Below are 25,901 nucleotides of genomic sequence, written 5' to 3' on the forward strand. Positions count from 1 at the left end.
GATGGGGTGGGGCCTAGGGGGACATTGGTGGGAGTCGTGGGGTCCCACTGCCATTCTGCATAGGGATCGGTGGGGAAAGGAGGAAAGGCGGTGATCAGGGTAGGCTGCGGGTGGGGGGGTGGGGGCAGTGAAGCCTGCTGGGGGATTGGCACTGCAGGAAAGGGGGGGGGCACCGAGGCTGCAGAGGGGTGTTGAGGGGGTTGGGATTGTGGAGGCAAGGAAGCAGGGGATGGCTGAAGATTGGAGCGGGCCAGGAAGTGGGGGGGTGGTTAGGGGTTTGCCAGGGAATAGCAGTAAGAATAATAATAATGGGGGGGGGCAGTGATCTGACTGTAGGGGGGATGTGGCTGGAGGGCTGGCGATGCAGAGGTCGCTGGGGCTGGCCAGCGATTGGGAAGCCATCAAATCAGGGCCACTGTGCATGCACCGATCTCAACACTGATAGGTCTACACATGTGCAGTAGCCCGCTTAGCACGCTGATTTCAGCCTCTCCAGTGGGGATAAGGCCCCCCCACCCCGTCCCAGTTATTAATGATTCATGCTGGTGGTCTCTGCAGTGCATGGCGTGTGGGAGTTTCTTCTCTGAACTCCCACTAAAAAAACGTGAATTACTCCAGTTTTCATGCAAATTCGACACTTAGAATTTTTTTGGGAAAATTCTGGGTTGTAATGTATCTATAAATTTCTAAACTACACTGAGGTATTGTTAGCTAACATCAAGGAAACAAATGTTTCCTAGGCTTAAATTATTTTCGGTACGAAGTAGGAGTTTTAGAAATTATGTTAGAATATGTCCTCAATCCTCTCATAATTGGTACTGATTCAAAATTTTGTAAATAGCAGTGCATTTCGCTATTTTCTGCGCTTCACGTTACTCCTTTAGTCAAACTAGCACGCTGCCTAGCCCTGATTGTCCCCAAAAGTATTTTTTCCTGTCTCGACAGAACAGTGACTCTCGTACCTTCCAGCCTGTTGCCTGTTATTCTTTAAATTTCAGAGTAAACAAATAGTAAAATCTAATGCATTTCAGCTCCTATAAACCTGTCACTGCTTTTCATCACTTGGCTGAGTTGCAAGTCTTAAAATGTAACTGAGAATCCAAGTAGACTAAATAATTGTGTTATTTATAATTCCTTGTGGGCTGGATTTGTATTTCTAACTCTCGTCAGAATTAAATCCCTGTTAGCTTCATTTCTGAAAAGATTGCATGTACTTGACAATGTGCTCATTATGTAGAAATAAATGCAGCATTAACACAAAGATGTGTGTAATATCGCTATTCCTCTTGGTTTGTTTTTAAGTCAGTCATGAAATGTCATCTGGCCTGTTCATCCCATGGAACAGTTGCTCTGAGGTAATGCTCACGGACAAAAATATTCTAAACATAAAAGGTTAAAATATTAATTGAATATTAGTAATATTAACGCTATTAATTTTACTTTTAATTTTAGTTTTTAAAAATTCTCATCCAATAACTAATTGACTTAAGAGTAGGAATAGCTTCTTCAGCCCCTTGAGCTTACTCTGCCATTCAGTAAAATTGGTGGTTAACCTCAACTTGTTCCTTCCTACCCGCTATACCCTTTGACTTTGGTTGTGGTGGTTAGGTGTCAATCTGCTCGCTCCAGGGCTTCACTGCAGGAGTTGCTCAGTAGTGTCCAGGGCCCAACCATCTTCAGCTGCTTCATCAGTAACCTTCCTTCCATCATAAGGTCAGAAGTGGGGCTGTTTGCAGATAATTGTATAATGTTCAGTACCATTTGCAACTCGGGTGTTGAAGCAGTTCATGCCCAAATGCAGCAAGACCAGGATAATTTCCAGACTTGGGCTGATAAGTAGCAAGTAACATTTATGCTGCAGAAGTGCCAGGCAATAACCATCTTCAACAAATGAGGATCTAACCATTGACCCTTGACATTCAATGGCACTATCATTACTGAATCCCCCACTATCAATATCCTGGGTATTACCATTGACCAGGAACTGAATAGGACTAGCCATATAAATACTGTTGCTACCAGAGCAGGTCAAAGGTCAGAAATCCTGCAGCAAGTAACTCACCTCCTGACCAAAGCCTGTCCACCATCTACAAAACCTAAGTCAGGAGTGTAATGGTATACTTTCCCCATGCCCAGATGAATGCAGATCCAACAACAGTCAGCACCACCCAGGACAAACAGACTGCCTGATTGCAATCCCTTCCCCAAACATTCAATCCTTCCGCTGCTGCCGAACAGTGGCACATAAGGTGCACCGTAAGAACTCACCAAGGTTTCTTAAACAGCACCTTCCAAACCCATGACCATTACCATCTGGAAGGATAAGAGCAGCAGATACCTGGGAGCACCACCACTTGGATGTTCCCCTGCAAGTCACTCACAATCCTGACTTGGAAATATATTGCTGTTGCTTCACTGTTGTTGGATCAAAATCCTGGAATGCCTTCCCTAACAGCACTGTACCTATGCCTCAAATACAACAGCAATAAATGCTGGCTTAGCCAGCAATACTCTCATCCCATAAATGAATTTAAAAATTGATAGCATCCCCATTCAGCCACACGATGAGCTCACTTAAATATTAACCAGATTAGCAAAATATTACAGGCCCAAGAATTTTTAAATTTGAAAACCAGTCAGAATACATGCATGATAATATGGGGGAATTTTAAGTGTTTGGAATAATATATTGAATTTATTTAATTTATGAGCAACATTATGTGATCAGTTTAATTTCTTCAGAAATTAGTTTTTCAGTTAGTTCAGTTGGCAAAAAAAAGCACAAGTCTGTGAAACTATCTCAAAGCAGCAGAAGTCATCACAAATCAAGCAACTAACCTGGACTAAAATTACACAATGGTCTCCTGAATATACTCCTAGCTCTTTAATCTGAACAAACTTTTTCCCTGTGATTTTATGGTGGTTAGCTTTAACAGGAAACACCTTTAGTCTCACACACACAACCCAGATTGGTTTAGTGACCTATACTATTCATTCTCTGTTGAAATTGTGTTCCAGCTCCTAACTGCCCAACAGTTTTAGTCAAAATAGGCAGGCTTGGGTTACTTGCCATAGGAGGCAAAGCATTCACCCATAATATAATTGAGCCCATCTACATTAGTGTAATGAAATCAGTGAGTGGGGCTGCAAAGTCCTTGACTAAGTTTATTGAAGTGAATCTACTGGTGTCCTCTTTCACAGAAAAGACAGAATTTAATAAATTGAAGCACTGCCTTGCTTCCAGATAAATTCAGCTAGAATTTAATGAAATTCTTCTGCTTTATGTTGCAATGTATTCAGGCCAATGGAAACCACATTGAGAAGTATTATTTCTAATTGTAATCAAAAATAGATTTTGTTCAGAAATAAAAGCAGAGTCCAGTTGGTGATGAAAGCTTTGCACAATCTCATTATGCTCATTCTTCTGTTGCATCTCTTATTCATATTTTATTTTGTAATAGCCCTCTTTTTTAGTAGGTTTCTGTTCAGTTTGGGTCTGTAATCACCATTCCTTATTGTTAATTCTCACTTATTGAACAGGCTATCTAGAAAATTGGTGTTTATACAAATGCATTTGTCTTCCACCTCATTGTCAATTATCTGAACAAGACGCGTGAAAAGTCTTGCTCTAAAGAGGCGTCTTTTGTTCTTTGTCATCTTTGATCCCACCGGGGGAAAAAAATCCAGTTATGAACTGTGTTTAATCATTATTATAAGCAGACTTTCAAGGCTCATTAGGAAAATAAGTGGGACACAGTTTGCCTTTGGGAAACAATACATCTGATTTGAAAAGAATTGTACTAACTGTACTAACGTGATCTTGAATTGTATTTTGTATTATTGCCTGACATTCATCCAAAATCCACTATTGAATGAGCCACTGTTTCCTCGGGATGAACATTGAGCAAACAAAAGCCATTATCTTCAGCCCCCAGCAAAACTGGACCCCTGCTTCTGATTCCATTCTCCACTCCAACCACTGTTTCAGGCTTGACCAGACTGTTTGTCTTGAGCTGAGTTCCCACCTCATGTTCTCTCCATTGTAAAGACTGCCTATCTCTACACCATTACTTCTCCCACATCCACATCTGTCTCATTTCACATTGAAGTTTTTTTGTTTATGCTTTTGTCATCTCCAACCTTGATTATTTCCAATGCTTTCTTGGCTGGTATGTTACTCTCCACAGTGAGCAGATACTGATATTGTATTATTGTAACAATTACTAAATTGATGCACATCTCTCATTGTTCTGCCCCACAAGATGATTGTTTTTCTAACTCCCTGCAAAGTTGGTAGTTTTGGTCAAAATGCCTTTACATTGCAGAAGGACCAATTTAAAACCTAGTTGAGAGAATTATCATGCAGTAGTCCATTTTGAAGATGTGTCTGAGGAAAAATGAATCATGTTGAAATAGAACATACAAAATAAATTAAAAGTAATAGAAAATGGTTCTATTGTCCAATGTGTATTTTTAACAGCAGTTGAGCAATAACCAACTTTAAAGGGGCACCTTTGTGCTGAACCCTGCTCTGTTTTCAGAGGATTACACTAATTCCTGTAGAAGAGTTTAAGCATGAATACAGTTATTCAACCTGAAAACTGAACACTACAGTTCTGTTGTAACTGTTTTAGGCAGTGCGCCACTTTCTCCTAACTATAAATGTTTAGGCGCCAAGAAGATAAAGTGGCCTTTTCTCCCCCTTCTCAAAATGCCAGTAACCTAAATTATAGATCCGTGGAAAAGAATTTCAACATCAAAGCAGACTTAAAAAATATTAGATAAAACTATTTTATGAGTGATGATGACATGTCAAAAGTTGCATTACTTTTTGTTAAAATAGAAACTGGAGGCAAAACATGAAATATCCTCTAACTGAAAACAGGTTTGGTTATTTGTAGTGAAATATAATTCTCATGAAATTAAATTGTAAATCAATATATAGTGTATAATGTGATTGTGTTATGCTTGGAACAGACACTTTGTTAGTTCATTCAGGATTCAAATTCTTAACTACTCTGCAGCAAAAATTTACCTGTTAAGTTCTTAATTATATACAGAACAATAAATACCAGGCCAGTAATTTGATCAGACTGCAGAAAGCACTATATCTGACCTTCCCCTGGGAAATTGCAGCCTTGGAGCCATTTTTATCGATTCACTACTTCTATAACACATTTTTGGTCAGTATTCGGTATTGCAGATGTTGATACCCAGCAGGAAATACATAATTCATGTCGCACAGCTGCAAAATTATCGGAGTATGCAAAATGCTCATTTTCAATTGTTTTTTTTTAAAAAAACCCAGAATATGTTACTGGTTCAATTAAACAATTTTAATTACAGAAGCAATTTTAAATTTAGAAGTTAATTTCATTCCATTTAATTTTATTTGCTTTGGAAATCTTGTAGACTTGTGCCTAATTCTAATAAACAAGTCTTGTGAATGGATATAACTAAAGGCATTAAATCCGCAGGACTATCCTAAATAATGTTCAGTCCCAGAAGTATGAAATGTCTGCCATTGTACTGAGGAGATAGCTGATGTAGTGACACTTCTATGGCCACTGTTCCTTCATGAGAGTTTGAGGGGAGGACACCCTTTTACATTTTTTGAAAGTTCTGAGAGGTTTAAATGTGAGAAGGCCATGTGACATGAAGTATTGCTGAACAAAGAATTAGAAATCTGTTAAGCTGCATGCATTGAATATGAAGTAAAACCTCCAATATCAACTCTCTAATTTTTGTAGAACAAACATTTGTGCAAAATGCTAGTACCTGTTTGATCTCGTCTGACATTTATTAACCTTTAAAGCCCAAGAACATTAGCTTTATTTTCATTCCAGTGCCTGTGGTATTGCTGTACCACACAAGTAAAGGCAACATTTGGAGATTCTGAATGATGTCCCAATTTCCATTCAGGAGATGATGGACAATGGAGGTTCCCACTATGCATTTTTAAAATTGTACATATCATACAGTATCATTCTTTTGGTTTTGGGAATTAACTTCTTAAGCTGAAAAGTACAGAACTGAAACTCCCCACTTGAATGTATTTATTTGAAACTCTGATCCTATTTGCTGAGCAACATGGGACCATGCCAGTGGTATCATGTGTTTCTTGGTTCAGAGATAATTGCTGATTTATTCAGAAAACTATCAACTTAAATGTGTATACTTTTGCTTATCCAGCTTCATTGGTGCTGTAGTTTATTCAAATAGATTTTATTATAATTGGGCATCTTAATATTCTATTATTTGCACAACTTAAACAAATATATCTTGGGAAACTGTATTGGCTGCAAACACTCAGAATACAGTACTTACCTTCAGATATTCATGGGCAGAATATTAAGGTCCCCAGCCGGCAGATTTGCAAGTCCCATAAAATTCCGCAGTTGACCTTCCTTCCACTCCTATAGCTACTCCCGACCTGTCCGTAATTTTATAGGACTTAGCCAGTTCTGGACAGCCTGACTTTGCTCCAGTTGATGGGTAAGGGTTTTCTTTCCTGTCCAACATCAATTTTGAAGCTGTGAGAGGCATTCAGGAGCTTGGCGGAGGACGGGCCTAGGGAAAAGCCTGCAAATCATCCTGCTTGAGCCTTGGAGGGGTGCCAGCCCCCTTTTCATGTCTGATGCTTTCCCTCAAAGGCCTTGCCCCGTGGTACTCCCTCTCCTTCTGGCTTCTCAATCAAGACCTCCAACCTTCCTACCCCACTGGGCCTCACCCTTCGCTGCCATGCAGTCCCCTGCACTTGCTCAATCCTGAACTCCAGGATTTGGAATCTGAGGACTGCTTGTCATTATAAGTCCCAATCAGATTGGCTGATAACTCTCTCAGGTGGCATATCACTGGAGCAAAAGACTCATCTCCAGCCAATTAACACACCTTAACGTTAAATAGCTGTGGGGTTGTCATGATCAGCAGGGATGTACCCCTTGCTGCCTCTGAGTGGTGGAGTGACCCTGCATTATCACAATTGAGAAAAAATCCAACACAAGACCAGCACTGGAATTCTACTGCCCCATGCACCATGGAATCAGAGCAGGTGAGGGGCTGACAACGGAAATGTCCATTGACCTCGGGCGGGAATTTCCAGTCTCACTCAAGCAAGGCCATAAAATCACGCCCAAAGTCTTTCTGGAGTGTTTAAGACCTTCTAAGTAAAAACTCCAATGAAAAAAGGGGCAAATATTCAAAGGGTAACTTTAGTCATGGTTAGATATAAAATTTTTCATATTTATTTTGTTATTGGCCTTAATTAATTTAAAGGCACAAATACAGTTGGTATTTGAATGTGAAGTATTGACCTTGTCACAAAAACATGCTTTGTGCCAAATAATGATTTTAATCGACTAACTGTAAAACGCAGACTTTTTAAATCACAGACTAAGTGCGCCTTGAGCCCACAACAAAGATGGCTATCCACTTTGCATCACTGTACTTTCAACTTTGTAACCCACTGAGATTCAGGCATTGAGTCTATCGTCAGCCATCACCAACAATGGCCTCAGGACAATGGGTGAGCCACATTATCTTCCCCCACTATCCAGACATCAAGGCAGTCACCTAGAATATTCCCACACATGAACTCATCAATCTACAATAGGAATATGCTAAACCCCTTCACTTGAATAATAACATGGGCTGAGAGAGAGCATTGCCTGACATGAACAGATTAAGTTACAAGAGTAAATACCCTCCTCATGACCATGTTTGAATCACTGGATGATGATCATATGACAGGCCCACTCTTTGCCTGTCTCCAGGAGATTAGCAAAATCAGCTGTGACAATCTTTAACCAAAAAAGAAAATGCTGGAAAATCTCATCAGATCTGGCAGCATCTGTAAAGAGAGAAAAGAGCTGACATTTCGAGTCCAGATGATCCTTTGTCAAAGCTAAAAGGCATCGAAAGTGAGAGATATTTATACCGCAGAGTGAGGGAATGAAAGATGAATCATGGCCACAGAAACCAGGGGAAAAGACTGCTAATAGCTGTCCACAGAGAGAATAAAGGGTGTGAATGGCCAAACGGCAGAGAAGTTGTAAACTGTATCACGTGAAGATGTTGGTGTGGGGGGGGGTGGTGCAGAGATGGGACAGAAGTAAAATGTAGTAAAGGGAAAGGGGGTAAAGTAGGGGGAAGCCAAATGAAGAAAGACAATAAAGAAACAAAACGTAGGGAACAGTAAAATATTAAATAAAATAGAATGAAAACAAAGGAGACAGATGTGGGGTAGAGCAAATCATCTGAAGTTGAATTCGATGTTAAGATTGGAAAGCTGTAAAGTGCCTAGCCAGAAGATGATATGCTGTTCCTCCAGTTTATGTTGAGCTTCACTGGAACATTGCAGCAAGCCAAGGACAGACATGTGGGCATGGGAGCAGGGTCGTGTGTTAAAATGGCAAGCAACCGGAAGGTCAGGTTCCTGATTGCACACAGACCATAGGCGTTCAGCAAAGCTATCACCCAGTCTATGTTTGGTCTCTCCGATCTAGAGAAGACCATATTGGGAGCAACGAATGCAATATACCAAATTGAAAGACGTGCAAGTGAAATGCTGCTTAACCTGGAATGAATGTTTTGGACCTTGGATGGTAAGTGTAGAAGAGGTAAAGGGACAGGTGTTACACCTGCTGTGGTTGCATGGGAAGGTGCCATGAGTGACGGGAGAGGTGATGGGTATAGTGGAGAAGTGGACTAGGTTATCCCGGAGGTCTCTATGGAAGGAGTGAAGGAAAGATGTGTTTGGTAGTGGCATCATGCTGGAGTTGGCGAAAACGACAGAGGATTATGTTTTGCATGCGGAGGCTGGTGGGGTGAAATGTGAGAACAAGGGGGTCTATCCTTGTTCTGGAAGGGAGGGGAGGAGGTGAGGGTCATGGTGCAGGAGATGGACTGCATGCTGTTGAAGGCTCTGTCGATAACTGTAGATGGGAATCCACAGATGAGGAAAAAGGAGCACATATCAGAAGCACTACTTTGGAAAGTGGCATCATCGGAACAAATGAACTGAGGCGAAGGTGCTAAGAGAAAGGGATGGAGACCTTATAGGATGTGGGGTGTGAAGAGCTGTAGTCCAGATAGCTGTGGGAGTCAGTGGGATTGTAATGGATATTGGTAGATAGTCTATTGCCGGAAATGGATACAGAAAGATCAAGGAAGGGAAGTGTCTGAGACGGACCAGTTGAAGGCGATGGAGGGGTGGAAACTGGAACCTAAGTTGATTAATTTTTCGCGGTCTGGACGAGAGCATGAAGCAACACCAAAATAGTGTACATCTTTAATTTGGAAGCATCAAAATAGCAAAGAGCAAGACCACTAAATTCAGCCTGAAGCCAACCAAGTCACCGTGTAACTCTTTCATTTCTCTGGATTCTAAATTGACAAATCTATCCTTCCCCGCTCTAATCTATTGTTGTGCCTGTGTAACTTCAAGTGTGTGTTTGTACTCAGATTGGTTTAAGAATAATAAATCTGACTTATTTCTTTGATGAACTCAAGAATCTGTCAGATTGATCTTTTTATGATCACAGTGCATAAACAGTGAAACAGAATGACTTGGCAAGTAAATTCTTTATGAAAAAAACCTGTTGAGGTCAAATGAGGATAGGGAAAAGCGGATAACCTTCGACAACTCTTCATCTGATCATAATTTATTTAGATGGGTTTTCTATTGTGGCTTGTATTCCACTATGTAAAAAAAAGTTAGCTCTGGATGTGTACAGGAAGTATGTACCATACAGCAAAAATTGTAACTGTACATAGATATTGTTTAAGACAGAGATAGATAGGTACTTGATTGGTAGAGGGATCAAAGTTTGAGGGGAAAAGCAGGAGAATGGGGTTGAGAAACTTATCAGCCATGATTGAAAAGCAGAGCAGATTTGATGGGCTGAATGGTCTGTGGTCTTGTGTATATATTTCAATTTATACTAATTTTCATTAATCCACGTAAGATTTAATTAACATCATGGTAATCATGACGGAAAAGACTGCTGCTGTTGACAGCATCTTCCTAATGGTTTATATTGTAAAACATTAATTTTTTTCTGTATGTTTTCACTTTTGTATTAGCTATGTTTATTTTTCCCATCACATTCCCCGATTTGATTTTTCCCTGGCATCAGTCAGGTGCTATATCCTGTCAGAAATAGCAGGCATGAAATTTGCTTCTAATTTCTTATTCAGCCTGCTGTTCATGAAGTTTGAAGTTCATTTATTTGTCACAAGTAGGCTTACATTAACACTGCAATTAAGTTACTATGAAAATTCCCTAGTCACCACACTCGCTTGTTTGGGTACACTGAGAGAGAATTTAGCGTGGCCACTGCACCTAACCAGCACACCTTTAGGACTATAAGAAGAAACCAGAGCACCTGGAGGAAACCTGCACAGACATGAGGACAACAGACCAACTCCGCACAGATAGTGACTCGAACCGGGAATCGAACCAGGGTCCCTGGCACTGTGAGGCAGCAGTGCTAACCACTGTGCCAACAATGTGTATGCTGCAAGTTTAAGAGAGAAGTTGGAAAGACTTTTTCAGATTTTCTTTTACTCTATGTGACAGTAGCTGATCGCATGAAACTCCAAATAGTTTGGGAATCTGGAATGTCATGCATGTAAATTCTTTGCAGTATCATGCAAAAATCATCTCCTTTTGCTTAACATAAAAACACAATTCACAGCAGCACTACACTAATCAAAATTACCACTTATTACCTATTATTTTCTTTCCCCCTCCTGCAGTATCTAAGCTATTATATAGATTTTGTATATTTTAGCACCATTGCCAATGTTTCATGCTTCATTTGTGTTTTTTTTACAATTATTCAGATCTTTACAATTTCTTTCTCCACTATATTTGTTTTCATATGTTGAAATAATTAAATCACTCAAAATATTACTGTGCAACTTATGTATTGTGTTTCTTTGTTTCTTAGGGTCAGTACCAACCATCTGTCTTGCTGTGTCCAGAAACATATGTCTGGGTGCCGATTGAGAAATGTAGGCCAAAGTTGGACCAGTCTAAATATAGTCGCCTAAATGAGGACTCAAATGCAGGTAGGTTACAGCCTAACAATCCTGTAGTAAATCAAACTGCTGTGGCTTATTAGCTAATTTCATTGCTTTAATTCCTTATAAATGCATAATTCAATATAAACACTCACTATGAAGGAATTTGGACCTATGTTCTGTTTGTCTGTGTGCATATAAATATTTTTCTGTAAAGCGTTTTACAGTTGGTCTGGTTTATTTTAAACTCTCTTGGTCTATGATAGCATGTGTCTTGTGTCTTGCTGTTGGGCAATTGTTCCTTCATGTCTCCACCATCTACCTAGTTTTAAATCAAGCAATTCATTTGGCAAAATTCCATGTTATAATGATTAATATATATATGAATTACCATACAGCATCACCTAATTTGAGATGGACGTGACAAAGCAGGTGTGATGCCATAGTTGTTGTATGTGGGTGTTTCTGGGCAGCATCGCAGGACTACTACATCTGCGGGGTTTGAAGCTTGAGGAACTTCAGTTCAAAGTTGTTGCATTGGAGTCTGAGTTGCAGACATTGTGAGTTGTCAAGGATGGACAAAGTGACATGGACACTTTGGATAGAATTTTCCCTATCCCAGTGTGTTGGGTTAGAAGGTGGCAAAAAAATAATGGAGTACTATGTTGGGACAAGTCCTTGTGCATCACCATCCATTGGAAGTTTCCCTGCAGAGTCACTGGCTGTGAAACAGAGTGTGGGCGGACATTTTAAATAATTTAAAGGTCCTATTATGGGTGATCTTCCCGTATCCCCAACATCTTTCCAGCATTGTTGTGACTCCTGCCACTTGGGGTGGCCACCAGTTTCATGGAGATAGCTTTACTGTGGCCAAGTGGAGTTAGGCCTTTGAGATAGAGGTTCATTGTCCCAGAGAAGAGGCCATGGCCAGGGATGGCCACCCTTCAAATCCCGAGGAATCATTTGGACATACTGTCTGCTTTATTCCTCTGATTTAAAATTTTTTACTTGTCTTTCTGAGGGTGCCTCAGAATGGAACCCTCTTGAACCCAACTTACTTCAGCAGCACCCACTTCTCCCAGTGGGGTCACCAAGGCTACAGAGCTGCCAAGTCTATGGCCCAGCACCGTCTACATCTCCTCTGCCCGTTAGACAGTGATCATGGAGACACCCTGTTAGGAAGCCATCTCTGTGAAGTTAGTTGAGCTGGGTTCTGCTGCCATTAATGTAGGCTTCAGACTACGATTTGGTTCCAATGTTGGTGACCCAAAGCCCATGGTAATATTTGTTTTAGGAGACCTGGGGTTCAGTGGTACTTTAGAGGTGGTCTATGCTCAGGGACAGGAGGATATGACTGAGTCAAGCAGGTATGTGAATCCAGGATGTTGTGATGAAAGAACCTCAGCCCATGCTATTGTCCAACGGTTACGAGATGCTTGTTGACTGCTTTGATGGGAACAAGGACTCCAGGCTAAATTGCCCATTGTGCAGGAGACCATTCAAGTGGGATTACAAAAATGTATTCTGGGAAGTAAAAGAAAGACTTGCATTTATGTAGTGGATTTCATGGCCTCAGGACATCCTAAAGTATTTTACAGCCAATGAAGTACTCTTGGAGGAAGTGGCTGTCCTAATGTAGGAAAGATAGCAGGCATTTTGAACACAGCAAACTCCCAAAAAATAGCAACGCAATAATGACCAATTGGGCTGTTGCCGTAGTGACTGAGGGATAAATATTGACAAGTGCACTCTGGGTAACTTCCCTGCTCCTCTTCAAAAGAGTGTTATGTGATCTTTTACATCCATCTGAGGCATTAGAAGGGGCCTTAGTTTAATGTCTCATCTGAAAGACTTCCTCTACTGCACTGGGGTGTCAGTCTAGATATTTTTGCAAAAATCCTGGAGTGGAATTTGGACACGCAGCTTTCTGACTCAAAGACGAGATTGCTGTTGACGGAGCCATGATTGATAATATGCCTGAGATTAGATGCTATTCTTTCATCTGAGATCAGGAGTCCTGAAGTCTGTCTGGTACTGGGGCTCGAGATGTCTGCTCACAACTGGAGAAGAATTTGGAGGAAGACAATCCAGTTGCCATGATTTATAATTACTCAGGAATCAAAGACATGGATTGAACCAAGATTCCGCAGAGGGTGTTTGAGGAACTGAGTTTTGAATTGATAAGCAGAACCTGAAGGAAAGTAACTTCTGGATTATTACCTGAGCCATGCGCAAATAGGTTGTGGGTCATGCAGATTAAACACATGACTGGTACTGGGGACTCGAGATAGGCGGCACGGAAGCGCAGTGGTTAGCACTGCTGCTTCATAGCTCCAGAGACCTGGGTTCGATTCCTGACTTGGGTCACTGTCTGTGTAGAGTTTGCACATTCTCCTCGTGTCTGCGTGGGTTTCCGCCAGGTGCTCCAGTTTCCTCCCACAGTCCAAAGATGTGCGGGTTAGTTGATTGGCCATGCTAAAAAAAAATTGCCCCTTAGTGTCCTGAGATGCATAGGTTAGAGGGATTAGCTGATAAATATGTAGGGATAAGGGGTAGGGCCTGGGTGGGATTGTGGTCATTGCAGACTCATTGGGTCAAATTGCCTTTTTCTGCACTGTAGTGTTTCAATGATTCTACGAGTTGAGTGACTTTGACTTTTGGAACACTGGCACCTGGTACTGGGGATAGAGAGAACTGTTCCTTTGGGATAGATTCCATTTAAAATGGGCTGGAATCAGTGTCTAGGGGAATCACGTAACTAGGGCTTTCAACTAAAGAGGATTGGGAAGAAGGAAAATTTATAAAGGTAAAGTGTAAAGTCAAGGCAGTCAAGCAACATAGCAATTTGAGTAAAGACGAACAGTGCAGGACAGGAGGGGGCAGAAAGCTGAACAATAATAGTTTATCAGTGCAAAGAAGACTGGTTTAAAAAGAAGTAAAATTAAGAGTCCATTATCTAAATGCACAGAATACTTGTAATGTTGTGAACTAATGGCACAAATACAATTAAATGTGATAAGAAATTACCTGTTAAAAACCTGTTTAAATAAGTTTAAAACACTTTTGTAGTAAGAACTTACCTGTAGAACTGTTTAAATCATTTAAAAGCATTTTTGCGGGCTTTTTGTATTTACCGCTTCAAGAATTCTAAGGGAGTGGATTGCAGGGAGTTGTGGGGCAGCAGGCTTTAAAACAGCGCCAGGTTTAAAAGGAGGCCTGGTGTAGACAGCGGGCAGTGTCGGAGCGGGCAGCAGAGTGAGTGGGAAGCAGAGTGAGATATTAGGGCTTAGGATCAAAAGGGCTTGAGAGAAAAAGGGCCAGGTAAGTTCGTGTGGAAATTTTCAATACTACTACAGTGAATAATGGAGGGGCATGTGATGTGTTGTTTCTGTATGATGTGGGAGCTGGTGGACCCCAGGGTCCTTCCCAGTGACCATGTCTGCAGTAAGTGCAGGTTGCTGGAGGAGCTCCAGCTCAAGGTAGATGAGCTGGCCTCTGAGCTACAGACACTGAGGCTCATCAGGGGGAGAGAGGGTGCCATTGTCAATGGGGTGCAAGTGACATCCACCTCCCCCTAGACTGGCTAACTCTAACAGTCAGGGACAAAAGGGGGCTGCTGAGAGGAGGAAGGAGGGTGCTGAGCGGAGGAAGGGGGGTGCAGAGCGGAGGAAGGGGGTGGGGAGCGGAGGAAGGGGGGTGGGGAGCAGATGCCTCAGCCTCTCAAGCTGCATAACAGGTTTGAGGTTCTTGCTTCCAGTCTGGACGAGAACGAGGGAGGTGAGGTTGGTGAGCAAACTGCACACAGTACAGTGATGCAGCAGGACATAGGCAAAGAGAAGGTGAAAAGGAACGTAGTAGTAATTGGGGACAGTGGGATGAAGGGTATTGACACTGTCCTTTGTCACAATGACAAAGTGCACAGAAGGGTGTGTTGTCTGCCTGGTGCTCGGGTCCGGGATGTCGCATCTGGGCTGCAGAGGAACCTGGAGTGGGAGGGTGAGAATCCGGTCGTTGTGGTACATGTGGGTGCCAACGACGTGGGCAAAATGCAAACTGAGGATCTGGGGAGGGAATATGAAAAGCTGGGAATGGAATTAAAAAGTAGAACCGACAAGGTGGTTATCTCTGGGCTACTGCCTGAACCGAGTGCAGACGGGCGTAAGGTTGATAGGATTAAGGAAGTGAATGGGTGGCTCAGGGATTGGTGTGGGAGGAATGGGTTTGAATTTATGGGGCATTGGCATCAGTATTGGGGTAGGTGGGACCTGTTTGGGTGGGATGGGGTTGGACTGAACCGTGCTGGGTCAGAGTCCTGGCGAATCGTGTAAATAGGACTGTAAACAGGGCTTTAAACTAATTGGGGGGGGGGGAGGGTGCGAGGATAGGTGACATTACGAGGCCTAAAGTTAAGGAGAGGGTACAGGTAAGGGAGGAGGCTGAGGATGTCCCAATAATAAAGGGAGTAGGGGGCGTGAGTAAGGTTGGTGGCGTTCTGGCAAATAGGGTCCAGGTGAAGGCTGGGATGAAGGCGCTTTATCTGAATGCATGAAGCATTCGGAATAAAGTGGATGAGCTGGTGGCGCAGATCGGCACAAATGGATATGATCTGGTGGCCATTACAGAGACGTGGCTGCATGGTAACAGGGACTGGGAGCTGAATGTCCAGGGGTATCAAGTGTTTGGGAAGGATAGGCGGGAGGAAAAAGGTGGGGGTGTAGCTCTGCTGATTTTAAGGATAGCATCAGGGTGGTAGCAAGGGATGATATAGGAACCAAAGAGCAGAACGTGGAATCGTTGTGGGTGGAGATTAGGAACAGCAAAGGGAGGAAGATGCTGGTGGGTGTCGTCTATAGGCCCCCGAATAACGATCTGGAGGTGGGGCGGGCTGTTAACGTGCAAATAAGTGCAGCGTGCAGGAATGGAACAGCCGTAATTATGGGAGATTTCAATCTGCATATTGATTGGTTGACCCATGTTGGACGCGGTGGGCTCGAGGATGAGTTCTTGGAATGCTGCCGGGATAGTTTCCTGGAACAGTGTGTGTTGGAGCCGACGAGGGAGCGAGCTATCTTGGATCTGGTGTTATGTAATGAGGCGGGTAGAATTAGGGACCTTGTGGTGAAGGATCCTCTTGGGGAGAGTGATCATTGTATGGTGGAGTTTCTGGTACAGATGGAGGAGGAGAAAGTGGGTTCCCGGACACGCGTCCTTTGTTTGAACAGAGGGGAGTACGGTAGGATGAGAGAAGAATTGGCGAATGTTGACTGGGGGAGTGTGTTGGAAGGTAGGTCTGCTGAGGAGCAGTGGAGGATCTTTAAGGAGATCTTTCTTGGTGCTCAGCAGAAATTTATTCCGATGGTTAAAAAGGACTGTAGGAGGAGAGGTAATAAGCCGTGGATAACGAAGGAGGTGAAGGAAAGTGTTAAATTAAAAGCGGAGACATTTAGAGTAGCTAAGAATAGTGGGCGAGAAGAGGATTGGGAGAGGTTTAAATGTCAACAAAGAACGACAAATAAGTTGATAAAGAAGGGTAGGAGAAACTATGAAGCTGGGCTAGCGCTTAATATAAAAAAGGATAGCAAGAGTTTTTATAAATATATAAAAAGGAAGAGGCTGGCTAGGGTGAACGTTGGACCCTTAGAGGATGAGAGGGGGGACTTAGTGGTAGGGGATGGGGAAATGGCTGAGGTCTTGAATAACTTTTTTGTTTCGGTCTTCATGGAGGAAGACGTGAATAATTTGCCGGGTGTTAGCGATGGAAAGGTCGTAGGACTGGAGGGTCTCAATGACATTGTTGTTACTAGAGAGGTGGTGCTTGACAGCCTGGAGGGACTGATTGTGGACAAGTCCCCAGGACCGGATGGAATGCATCCGAGGGTTCTGAAAGAAATGGCGGAGGTGATAGTGGATGCCTTGGTGGTTATTTTCCAGACATTGCTGGATTCCGGGGAAGTGCCGGAAGATTGGAAAACGGCTACTGTTTCGCCGTTGTTTAAGAAGGGTGCCAGGCAAAAGGCAGGGAATTATAGGCCGGTTAGTTTAACGTCTGTTGTAGGTAAAATGTTAGAATCTGCCATCAAGGAGGAAATAGCGAGGCATCTTGAGGGGAATTGTTTGGTAGAGCAGACGCAGCACGGTTTTGTTAAGGGGAAGTCGTGTCTGACAAATTTATTGGAGTTCTATGAGGATGTGTCTAGGGCGGTGGATAGAGGAGAGCCAGTGGATGTGGTCTTTCTTGATCTTCAGAAGGCGTTTGACAAGGTACCTCACAAGAGGTTATTGCAGAAGGTAAGGGGGCATGGAGTTGGGGGTAGGGTGTTAGCGTGGATAGAGGATTGGTTGTCAAATAGGAGGCAGAGAGTGGGGGTTAATGGGTGCTATTCGGATTGGCGGTTGGTGACTAGTGGAGTGCCCCAGGGGTCGGTGCTGGGGCCTCAGCTATTTACCATTTATATAGATGATCTGGAGGAGGGAACCGAGTGTATGGTGTCAAAATTTGCTGATGACACCAAGATTGGGGGAACAGCAAATTGCGCGGAGGGTGTGGAGAGTCTGCAGAAGGATCTAGACAGGCTGGGCGAATGGGCCAGGAAATGGCAAATGGAATTTAATGTTGGCAAGTGTGAGGTGGTCCACTTTGGTAGGAAGAATGGTAGGAAGGACTATTACTTACGTGGCGAAAAACTGCAGCAGGTGACGGTGCAGAGGGACCTTGGGGTCCTTGTGCATGAGTCGCAAAAACCCAGCCTGCAGGTGCAGCAGGTGGTCAGGAAGGCTAATGGGATGCTGGCCTTCATAGCGAGGGGGATTGAATATAAAAGTAGGGAGGTCTTGCTGCGGCTGTATAGGGCATTGGTGAGGCCGCAGCTGGAGTACTGTGTGCAGTTTTGGTCGCCGCACTTACACAAGGATATTTTGGCCTTGGAGGGAGTGCAGAGGAGGTTTACTAGGCTGATACCGGAGTTGAGAGGGTTGAGCTATGAGGAGAGGCTGAATAAACTGGGCTTGTACTCGTTAGAGTTTAGAAGAATGAGGGGAGATCTCATTGAGACATATAAGATGATGAATGGGATGGATAGGATAGAGGTGGAGAGACTCTTCCCGCTCAGAAAGGACAGTAGGACTAGGGGCACAGCCTCAAGATAAAGGGGGTGCGGTTTAGAATGGAGTTGAGGAGGAACTTCTTCACTCAAAGGGTGGTGAATCTCTGGAATTCTCTGCCCATTGAAGTGGTGGAGGCTGCCTCACTAAATATTTTTAAGACGCGGGTTGATGGGTTTTTGATAAGAGAGGGGATTAAGGGTTATGGGGAGAGGGCGGGAACGTGGAACTGAGCCACGACAGATCAGCCATGATCTTATTGAATGGCGGGGCAGGCTCGAAGGGCTGGATGGCCTACTCCTGCTCTTATTTCTTATGTTCTTATCTGTTTGCCGTTACGGAGGTGTGGTTACAAGGTGACCAAAGATAAATATTCCAGAGTATGCACATTTTGAAAAGATAACCAGTACAGAAAAAGAGGAAGAGTGGCTCTGATTGTAAAAGATGAAAGTTTAAAGTCTATTTATTAGAGTCACAAGTAGGCTTACATTAACACTGCAATGAAGTTACTGTGAAAATCACCTAAATAAGGTCCGTAGTAAGAAGAGATCTTAGCTCAGAAAATCATGAAGAAGAATCAGTAGGGATGGAGATTGGGAATAGCAAGGATCGAGATACATGGGTGGAAGTAAATTAAAGCTCCCCCCGCTTTATAGTAGTTAGATCATTGTTTTTGCTATAAGTTTCAAGTATCTCTCGTATAATGCTCTATTCAATGTAATGATCATTGGGGGATTTTGATCACCTATAGTAGACAAATCAGATTGGCAAAGGGAGCCTGGTAGATGAGTTTGTGGCATGTAAAATTTTGATAAATAATCTTGCAGTAAAAAATTCTCTGAGGATAAAGCAATCATAATCTAATTAAAATTCATATTAAATTTGTAAGCAACATGCTTGAGTCCAAAAGAAGAATCCAGTTACAAAGGTATGACGGGTGAGCTGGCTGAGGCTTATTAGATAGTAGGCTAAAAGATATGGCAGTAAATAAACAGTCAGAAACAGTTAAAGGAATAGTTCAAAATGTTCAGCAAAATACATTCCATTAAAAGACAAAAACTGAGCGAGAAAGAATCATCTGTGCCTTACTAGGGAAGTTTTGGGTAGTCTTGGAATAAAATAAGAGACTGATAATATTGCAAAGAATACTAATAAGCTTGAGAATTGGACAAGTTTAAGAAGCCAGGAATATAAAAGACAGATTTGCGTGAACTCATAAGAGCTTTAATTTGATTTATTATTGTCACATGTATTGGCATACAGTGAAAAGTATTGTTTCTTGCGCTGTACAGATAAAGCACACCATTCATAGAGAAGGAAACGAGAGAGTGCAGAATGTGGTGTTATAGTCATAGCTTAGGGTGTGGAGAAAGATCAACTTAATGCGAGGTAGGTCCATTCAAATGTCCGACAGCAGCAGGGAAGAACCTGTTCTTGAGTTGGTTGGTCCGTGACCTCAGACTTTTGTATCTTTTCCCTGATGGAAAAAGATGGAAGAGAGAATATCCGGGGTGTGTGGGATTCTTAATTATGCTGGTTGCTTTGCCGAGGGAGCAGAAAATGTAGACAGTGAATGGATGGGAGGCTGGTTTGAGTGATGGATTGGGCTACATTCACGACCTTTTGTAGTTTCTTGAGGACTTGGGTAGAGCAGGAGCCAAACCAAGCTGTTATGCAGCCAGCTTTTATGAGATATGAAATTAAACGCTGATTCCTTGGAGGCAAAGGCAGGAGAAATCACCAAGGGGAATGAAGAATTGGCAGAGCTGTTGAACAAATATTTTGCCTCGGTCTTCACAGTAGAAATGACAGCTTGCTTACCTGAAATCAAAGATAATCAGGGGGCCAATAGGGCGAGGAACTTAGTTATCAGCAGAAAAAAAGTATTCAACAAACTTAAGGTACCATAACTGTTCAGTGGCATGCGTTCTAGGGTTCCAAAAGCGATAGCTGCAAAGTTAATGGCCATAGTTCTCCGGTCGTTCATGTCCTGTTGCCATTGCCAGCGATGACGGAAAATTTGACAGCCAAATCTCTGTTCACTGCAACAGAACCAGAGAATCCCAACTGTGAGTGAGGTCAGAGAATCCAGCCCAGTGAATGCACTATGATTTCCCAAAATTTCCTAGACTCTAGATTTTTTTCTATGGTGTACGATGGCACAATGGTTAGCACCACTGCCTCACAGTTTCAGGGATCTGGGTTCCATTTCTGGCTTGGGTCACTGTCTGTGGGGAGTCTGCATGTTCTGCCCGTTCCTGTGTGGGTTTCCTCCAGTACCCTGGTTTCCTCCCACAGTCCAAAGATGTGCAGGTTAGTTGGATTGGCCATGTTAAATTGCCCCTCAAGTGTCAGGCAGACTATTAGAGTAAATATGTGGGGTTATGGGGATAGGGCTTGGGTGGGATTGTGGTTGGTGCAGACTCGATGGGCCAAATGGCCTCTTTTGGTACTGTAGGGGTCCTATGATTCTAAGAACACTGGTATTCAAGAAAGGAAGGAGAGAGAAAACAGGTAACTACAATTGAACCAATCATGACAGCCTGACTAAATTGGCCTGTATTCCTTGGAATGAGGGGTGATCCCATTGAAACTTGGAGGATTCTGAAGGGGCTTGACAGGATAGACACGGAGAGGCTGTTTCCCCTGACTGACAGTCTCGGGATCATGAGTGATCTTTTAGGACTGAAACAAGAATTTTTTTTCATTCAGATGGTTGTGAATTTGAGGAATCCCTTACTAGTGAGGGTTGTGGATGCTGCCTTGTGGAAAATATTTAAGGCTGATATAGCTAGATTTTAAGTGTCCCAGAGAATCAGGGGTAATGGGAGCAGGCAGGAAGGTGGAGTTGAGGAAGATAATCAGCTGTAATTGCGTTAAATGGCAGAGGAGACTTGAGAAGCTGTATTGTCTTAAATGGTGAAAGAATTGCAGAGAGAGATGATGGGTGGGGGAGAGTGCTGGAAGGGATTGTGGGTGTCACTCATCAGTGTATTCATGGCGATTTTTTCAGTGGTTGCTAGATGCTATATTTTGGAAAGGGATAAGAACAGGTGAATTTGGCAATAAATGGATATTTAGCACACACACAGGTCTGCAGATTTCTTACAAAGAGTTCCTTAGTGACTTGGAGAAACCACAAATACAGAGAAGGAATACATTTAAATCCAGAACTTTTATTATGTCAGTGTTGACTAGTTGCTTTTCTCCCTCATCCATAACTGGCTCCCCCTCAATCTTCGAACCAGATCCCAAGCGGCCCTGGAGAATAGGGGCCAAAGACCTGACTGGGGAACCTGCATCGCAGATAAATAATCATTAACTTTATTTTAAATACCAGGAAATGTCTCTTTGGCAGTCTGTATTATTTTGTGTTCACTTTTGTCCCGAGTGTTCAACCAAGTTTCAATCCTAATAATTGTAGCAAAAATAGATTTAAGACCAGAGTTCAGAACTTGCAGGTCGAGATGTCTATGATGCTGCCCTACTCATAAAACTACACAAAGCAAGAATGGAAACGCAGTGCACTTAGAGCATATTTTGTAACTATATTTGTATCTGATTCTATGTTATGGGGGCTTTGCTTTTGATATTCAGAATTATGAAAAGTCATTTTATAAATCAATAGTTTTGGCCTAGAATTAAATATTTTCTTCCCTTAATTCTACACGAAAATGCTGACATAGGAAGCTGTTGTTTTGTTGATTGAATGACCATCAAAAGTGTTGGTGCATTGGATGCATTCATCAGTCAATACTAATGCCCTAAACTCACTGTTGGCAATATGAGTGGATGGCCAATAGTATACTTGGATTACACTGAGTTGCTTACTACTTCACAACCCATTAAAATTGTTCAACTTGCTGTGTAGCAGGAAAGCTATATAATCGTGTTAAGTGTTTGTTTGTATTGACAACAAGAGCATCTGTGTTCTTTTCATATGACTTGAGAGCAAAGTAGTAATAAGGTCTATGCTTACCTGTTTCTGTTTGTGATTACGAATATGCAGAATGCGAACAAAGTTAGCTTCAATGTACCTGTCTTTTGTTTTATTTCAAGTAAGGAACTTGGTCCAACTGCAGTTACAGTATTGTTTTGGGTTTTAGGTGTTTTGATAACGATCCCAAAGCCACGGTTGGGTACATGGAATCTTTATAAGATTGAGATTAGAAACTTTAGTTATGAGAAATAAGTATAGAGGCTGGGCATGTTTTTATTGGAACCAATCTGGAATGCACTCCTTAAGAGGGGCAGTAGCAGATTCAACTGAGGCAATCAAGAGGAAATTGAATTATTATCTGCAAAGGGAGAATGTGCAGTACTATGGCAAGAAGGTTAGGGAATGGCAGTAGGTGAATTGCTCCTTGAGAGAGCAGGTACAGATGTGATGGGCCAAATGACCACCTCCAGTTATCATTCTATGATTATGTGATTCTGTGATTAGCAGAGAAGGTTAAGAGCAAACCTGATCGCTGCTCCCTGTAAACAGCTGTAACGTGCCAGGGAACAAGCAGTCCTGTTAAGTGACACACATGCACAGTATCATATTAATGGCACAAAAAAAGTGAATTCCATCTGGAAATATAAACTTTAAATGAGTCCTGTGAGGTTTTAAAAATAGACATGCAAGTCATAGATTGCATAGCCTGTAAAATCAGACATTGGTTAAATTGTGGGTGGGTGATACTCTGAGGGACGTTGTTTCCAGACAGGTATTTCTTAAGCATCCAGAAACTAATTGCCATCTCCAGTGAAGACAATAGGAGATGAGCATCATCTTGTCAAGAAATATCTTGTGAGTGATGTCCTGATGGATTTGATGATTCTGCCTTTCAGGAATATGCACTGAGTCGGATAAAAGCCAGCTGAAAAGCTGCCCCAAGATTATGAATCAGAACTGGGGTGTCATAAGGTGTGTTATTCATAGAAACAAAGCCTACAATACAGAAGGAGGCCTAGACCTATCTCCATAATCCCACATATTTACTCCTCTAATCCCTCTAACCTACGCATCCTGGGACACTAAGGGGCAATTTAGCATGGCCAATGCACCTGACCTGCACATCTTTGGACTGTGGGAGGAAACTAAAGCACCTAGAGGAAACCCATACAGACATTGCGAGAAGAGGAGAACCGGTGGATGTGGTCTTTCTAGATTTTCAGAAGGCGTTTGACAAAGTACCTCACAAGAGGTTATTGCAGAAGGTCGAGGGACATGGAGTTGGGGGTAGGGTGTTAGCGTGGATAGAGGATTGGTTGTCAAATAGGAGGCAGAGAGTGGGGGTTAATGGGTGCTATTCGGATTGGCGGTTGGTGACTAGTGGAGTGTCCCAGGGGTCGGTGCTGGGGCCTCAGCTTTTTACCATTTATATAGATGATCTGGAGGAGGGAACCGAGTGTAGGGTGTCGAAATTTGCTGATGACACCAAGATTGGGGGAACGGCAAATTGTGCGGAGGGTGTGGAGAGTCTGCAGAAGGATCTAGACAGGCTGGGCGAATGGGCCAGGAAATGGCAAATGGAATTTAATGTTGGCAAGTGTGAGGTGGTCCACTTTGGTAGGAATAATGGTAGGAAGGACTATTACTTACGGGGCTAAAAACTGCAGCAGGCGATGGTGCAGAGGGACCTCGGGGTCCTTGTGCATGAGTCGCAAAAACCCAGCTTGCAGGTGCAGCAGGTGGTCAGGAAGGCAAATGGGATGCTGGCCTTCATAGCGAGGGGGATTGAATATAAAAGTAGGGAGGTCTTGCTGCAGCTGTATAGGGCATTGGTGAGGCCGCAGCTGGAGTACTGTGTGCAGTTTTGGGCGCCGCACCTGCGCAAAGATATTTTGGCCTTGGAGGGAGTGCAGAGGAGGTTTACTAGGCTGATACCGGAGTTGAGGGGGTTGAGCTATGAGGAGAGGCTGAATAAACTGGGCTTGTACTCGTTAGACTTTAGAAGAATGAGGGGAGATCTCATTGAGACATATAAGATGATGAATGGGATGGATAGGATAGAGGTGGAGAGACTCTTCCCGCTCAGAAAAGACAGTAGGACTAGGGGGCACAGCCTCAAGATAAAAGGGGGGCGGTTTAGAACGGAGTTGAGGAGAAACTTCTTCACTCAAAGGGTGGTGAATCTCTGGAATTCTCTGCCCGTTGAAGTGGTGGAGGCTGCCTCGCTAAATATTTTTAAGACGCGGGTTGATGGGTTTTTGATAAGAGAGGGGATTAAGGGTTATGGGGAGAGGGTAGGAAAGTGGAACTGAGCAGCGACAGATCAGCCATGATCTTATTGAATGGCGGGGCAGGCTCGAAGGGCTAGATGGCCTACTCCTGCTCCTATTTTTTATGTTCTTATGTAACATGCAGTCTCAACACAGAGACCGACCCAAGCCAGGAATCGAATCCAGGTCCCTGGAGCTGAGGCAGCAATGCTAACTGCTGTGCCACCATCCTGCCCAGTGTTACAGTGCTATACTGTTTTTAAAAAAATCCAATTTGAAGCAAAAAGCCAGCCAACAGCAGCAGCACTGCAAAAGCTCTTTGCGTGTAAATTCCTGTCCCTCTGTCTGATTATTGAAGTAAATCAAGTCAGCAAAGGCCACAACTGAAACGGAAACAGGGAAGCTTTTCTGCTAAACTGCGGAATACTGAAATCTCAAAACTGACCATTCGCCAGCTGAAGTCAGCACTTTTGGAATCTTAATCAGCAAATGCCACAACACTCAATCACTTAATCTTCACAAGTCAGGAACTGTTTTGTATACCTTTTTAATTTACTTTGGACGTAATTCTAACTTATAATCTGTATGAATTCTGGTGCATGTGTTCTATCATTTTCTTGACTTTAGTCATTAATAAGTTCACAAGTTCACTCTATCTTTAACTCAAGACAGCCTAATTAAATTGCTGCTTTCAAAACATAAACACTGGAACTGGGAAGAGGAATCTTGAAGGGAGGGGTCCTTTGCCGATTTCTTGTGGTGATCAGCAGAGGGGGTTGAAAAAAGGAAAGGAACCAGTTTATAACCCCCCCGCCCACCAACTCCCTCCCTTACCTGTGCATAACAATTTGTGGATATTCCAGCCAGATGATTAAAAAGAAGGAAGGATCCCACCAAGGTTAACAAATTAGGGGAATCTCACCTGGGGACTGGTTGTAACAGCAATCACATGTAATCATAACGGGACTTGCACAGTGCAACCAACAAGCTGCACAGAGCAAGTGGAACTTCAGATCTGTTCAAAATTCTGAAGGATTTAGATGAAGTAAAAGAGGATAAACTATTTTCATTAGTCAGTAAATCAGTAATGAGAAAAAATAAATTTACCATCTCCGAAAATTAAAGGGACAGTTTTTTATTTGCATAGGATTGTTAGAGTATGAAATGTCCTGCAAGAAAACAGGTAGAAAATGGAACTAGATATGTAATTGAAAAGGAGATAAAATGCTGTGCAAAATGACCAAAAAAATTGATTAAATAGATGGCTCTTTCAGAAAAATAGCAAAGAGACCTCAGACTGAATGGTGGTGCTGTAAAATTTTGCTTTCCTGATGTGTTGAATTGATTTTTGTTTTGTTTTTCCCTATAGTCCTCAGTTGGATGACCTGATTTGTTTATGGTGTGAGAAGAATTAAATAATTTGAGAGTTAGGGTTATTAAGTTTGATGATCGTACACTGTTGGCTTCATAGTGGCTGAATACACTATTCAATCTACCGTGATACTCTGTGGCCTAACATTGTTTGATATTTTAAAGGACTTCTTTTCAAAACACACTTTGTCACT

The 25,901-nt window shown here is 42.6% G+C and overlaps 1 protein-coding gene across 6 annotated transcripts in view; it reads left to right on the forward strand.

The window, feature by feature from the left end:
• The window catches only part of ate1 (arginyltransferase 1), a 237,988-nt gene that overhangs the window by 177,166 nt on the left and 34,921 nt on the right, over positions 1-25,901 (forward strand). For all 6 annotated transcript variants that reach the window (XM_080205722.1, XM_080205726.1, XM_080205725.1 and 3 more), the window contains one exon: positions 10,953-11,073. In XM_080205722.1, the coding sequence (XP_080061848.1) occupies positions 10,953-11,073 (121 nt within the window). The remainder of the gene's footprint in view (positions 1-10,952; positions 11,074-25,901) is intronic.

The sequence above is a fragment of the Carcharhinus amblyrhynchos genome, chromosome 17, assembly GCF_965287045.1.
Source record: "Carcharhinus amblyrhynchos chromosome 17, sCarAmb.v2.hapA, whole genome shotgun sequence".
Classification (NCBI taxonomy): Eukaryota; Metazoa; Chordata; class Chondrichthyes; order Carcharhiniformes; family Carcharhinidae; genus Carcharhinus; species Carcharhinus amblyrhynchos.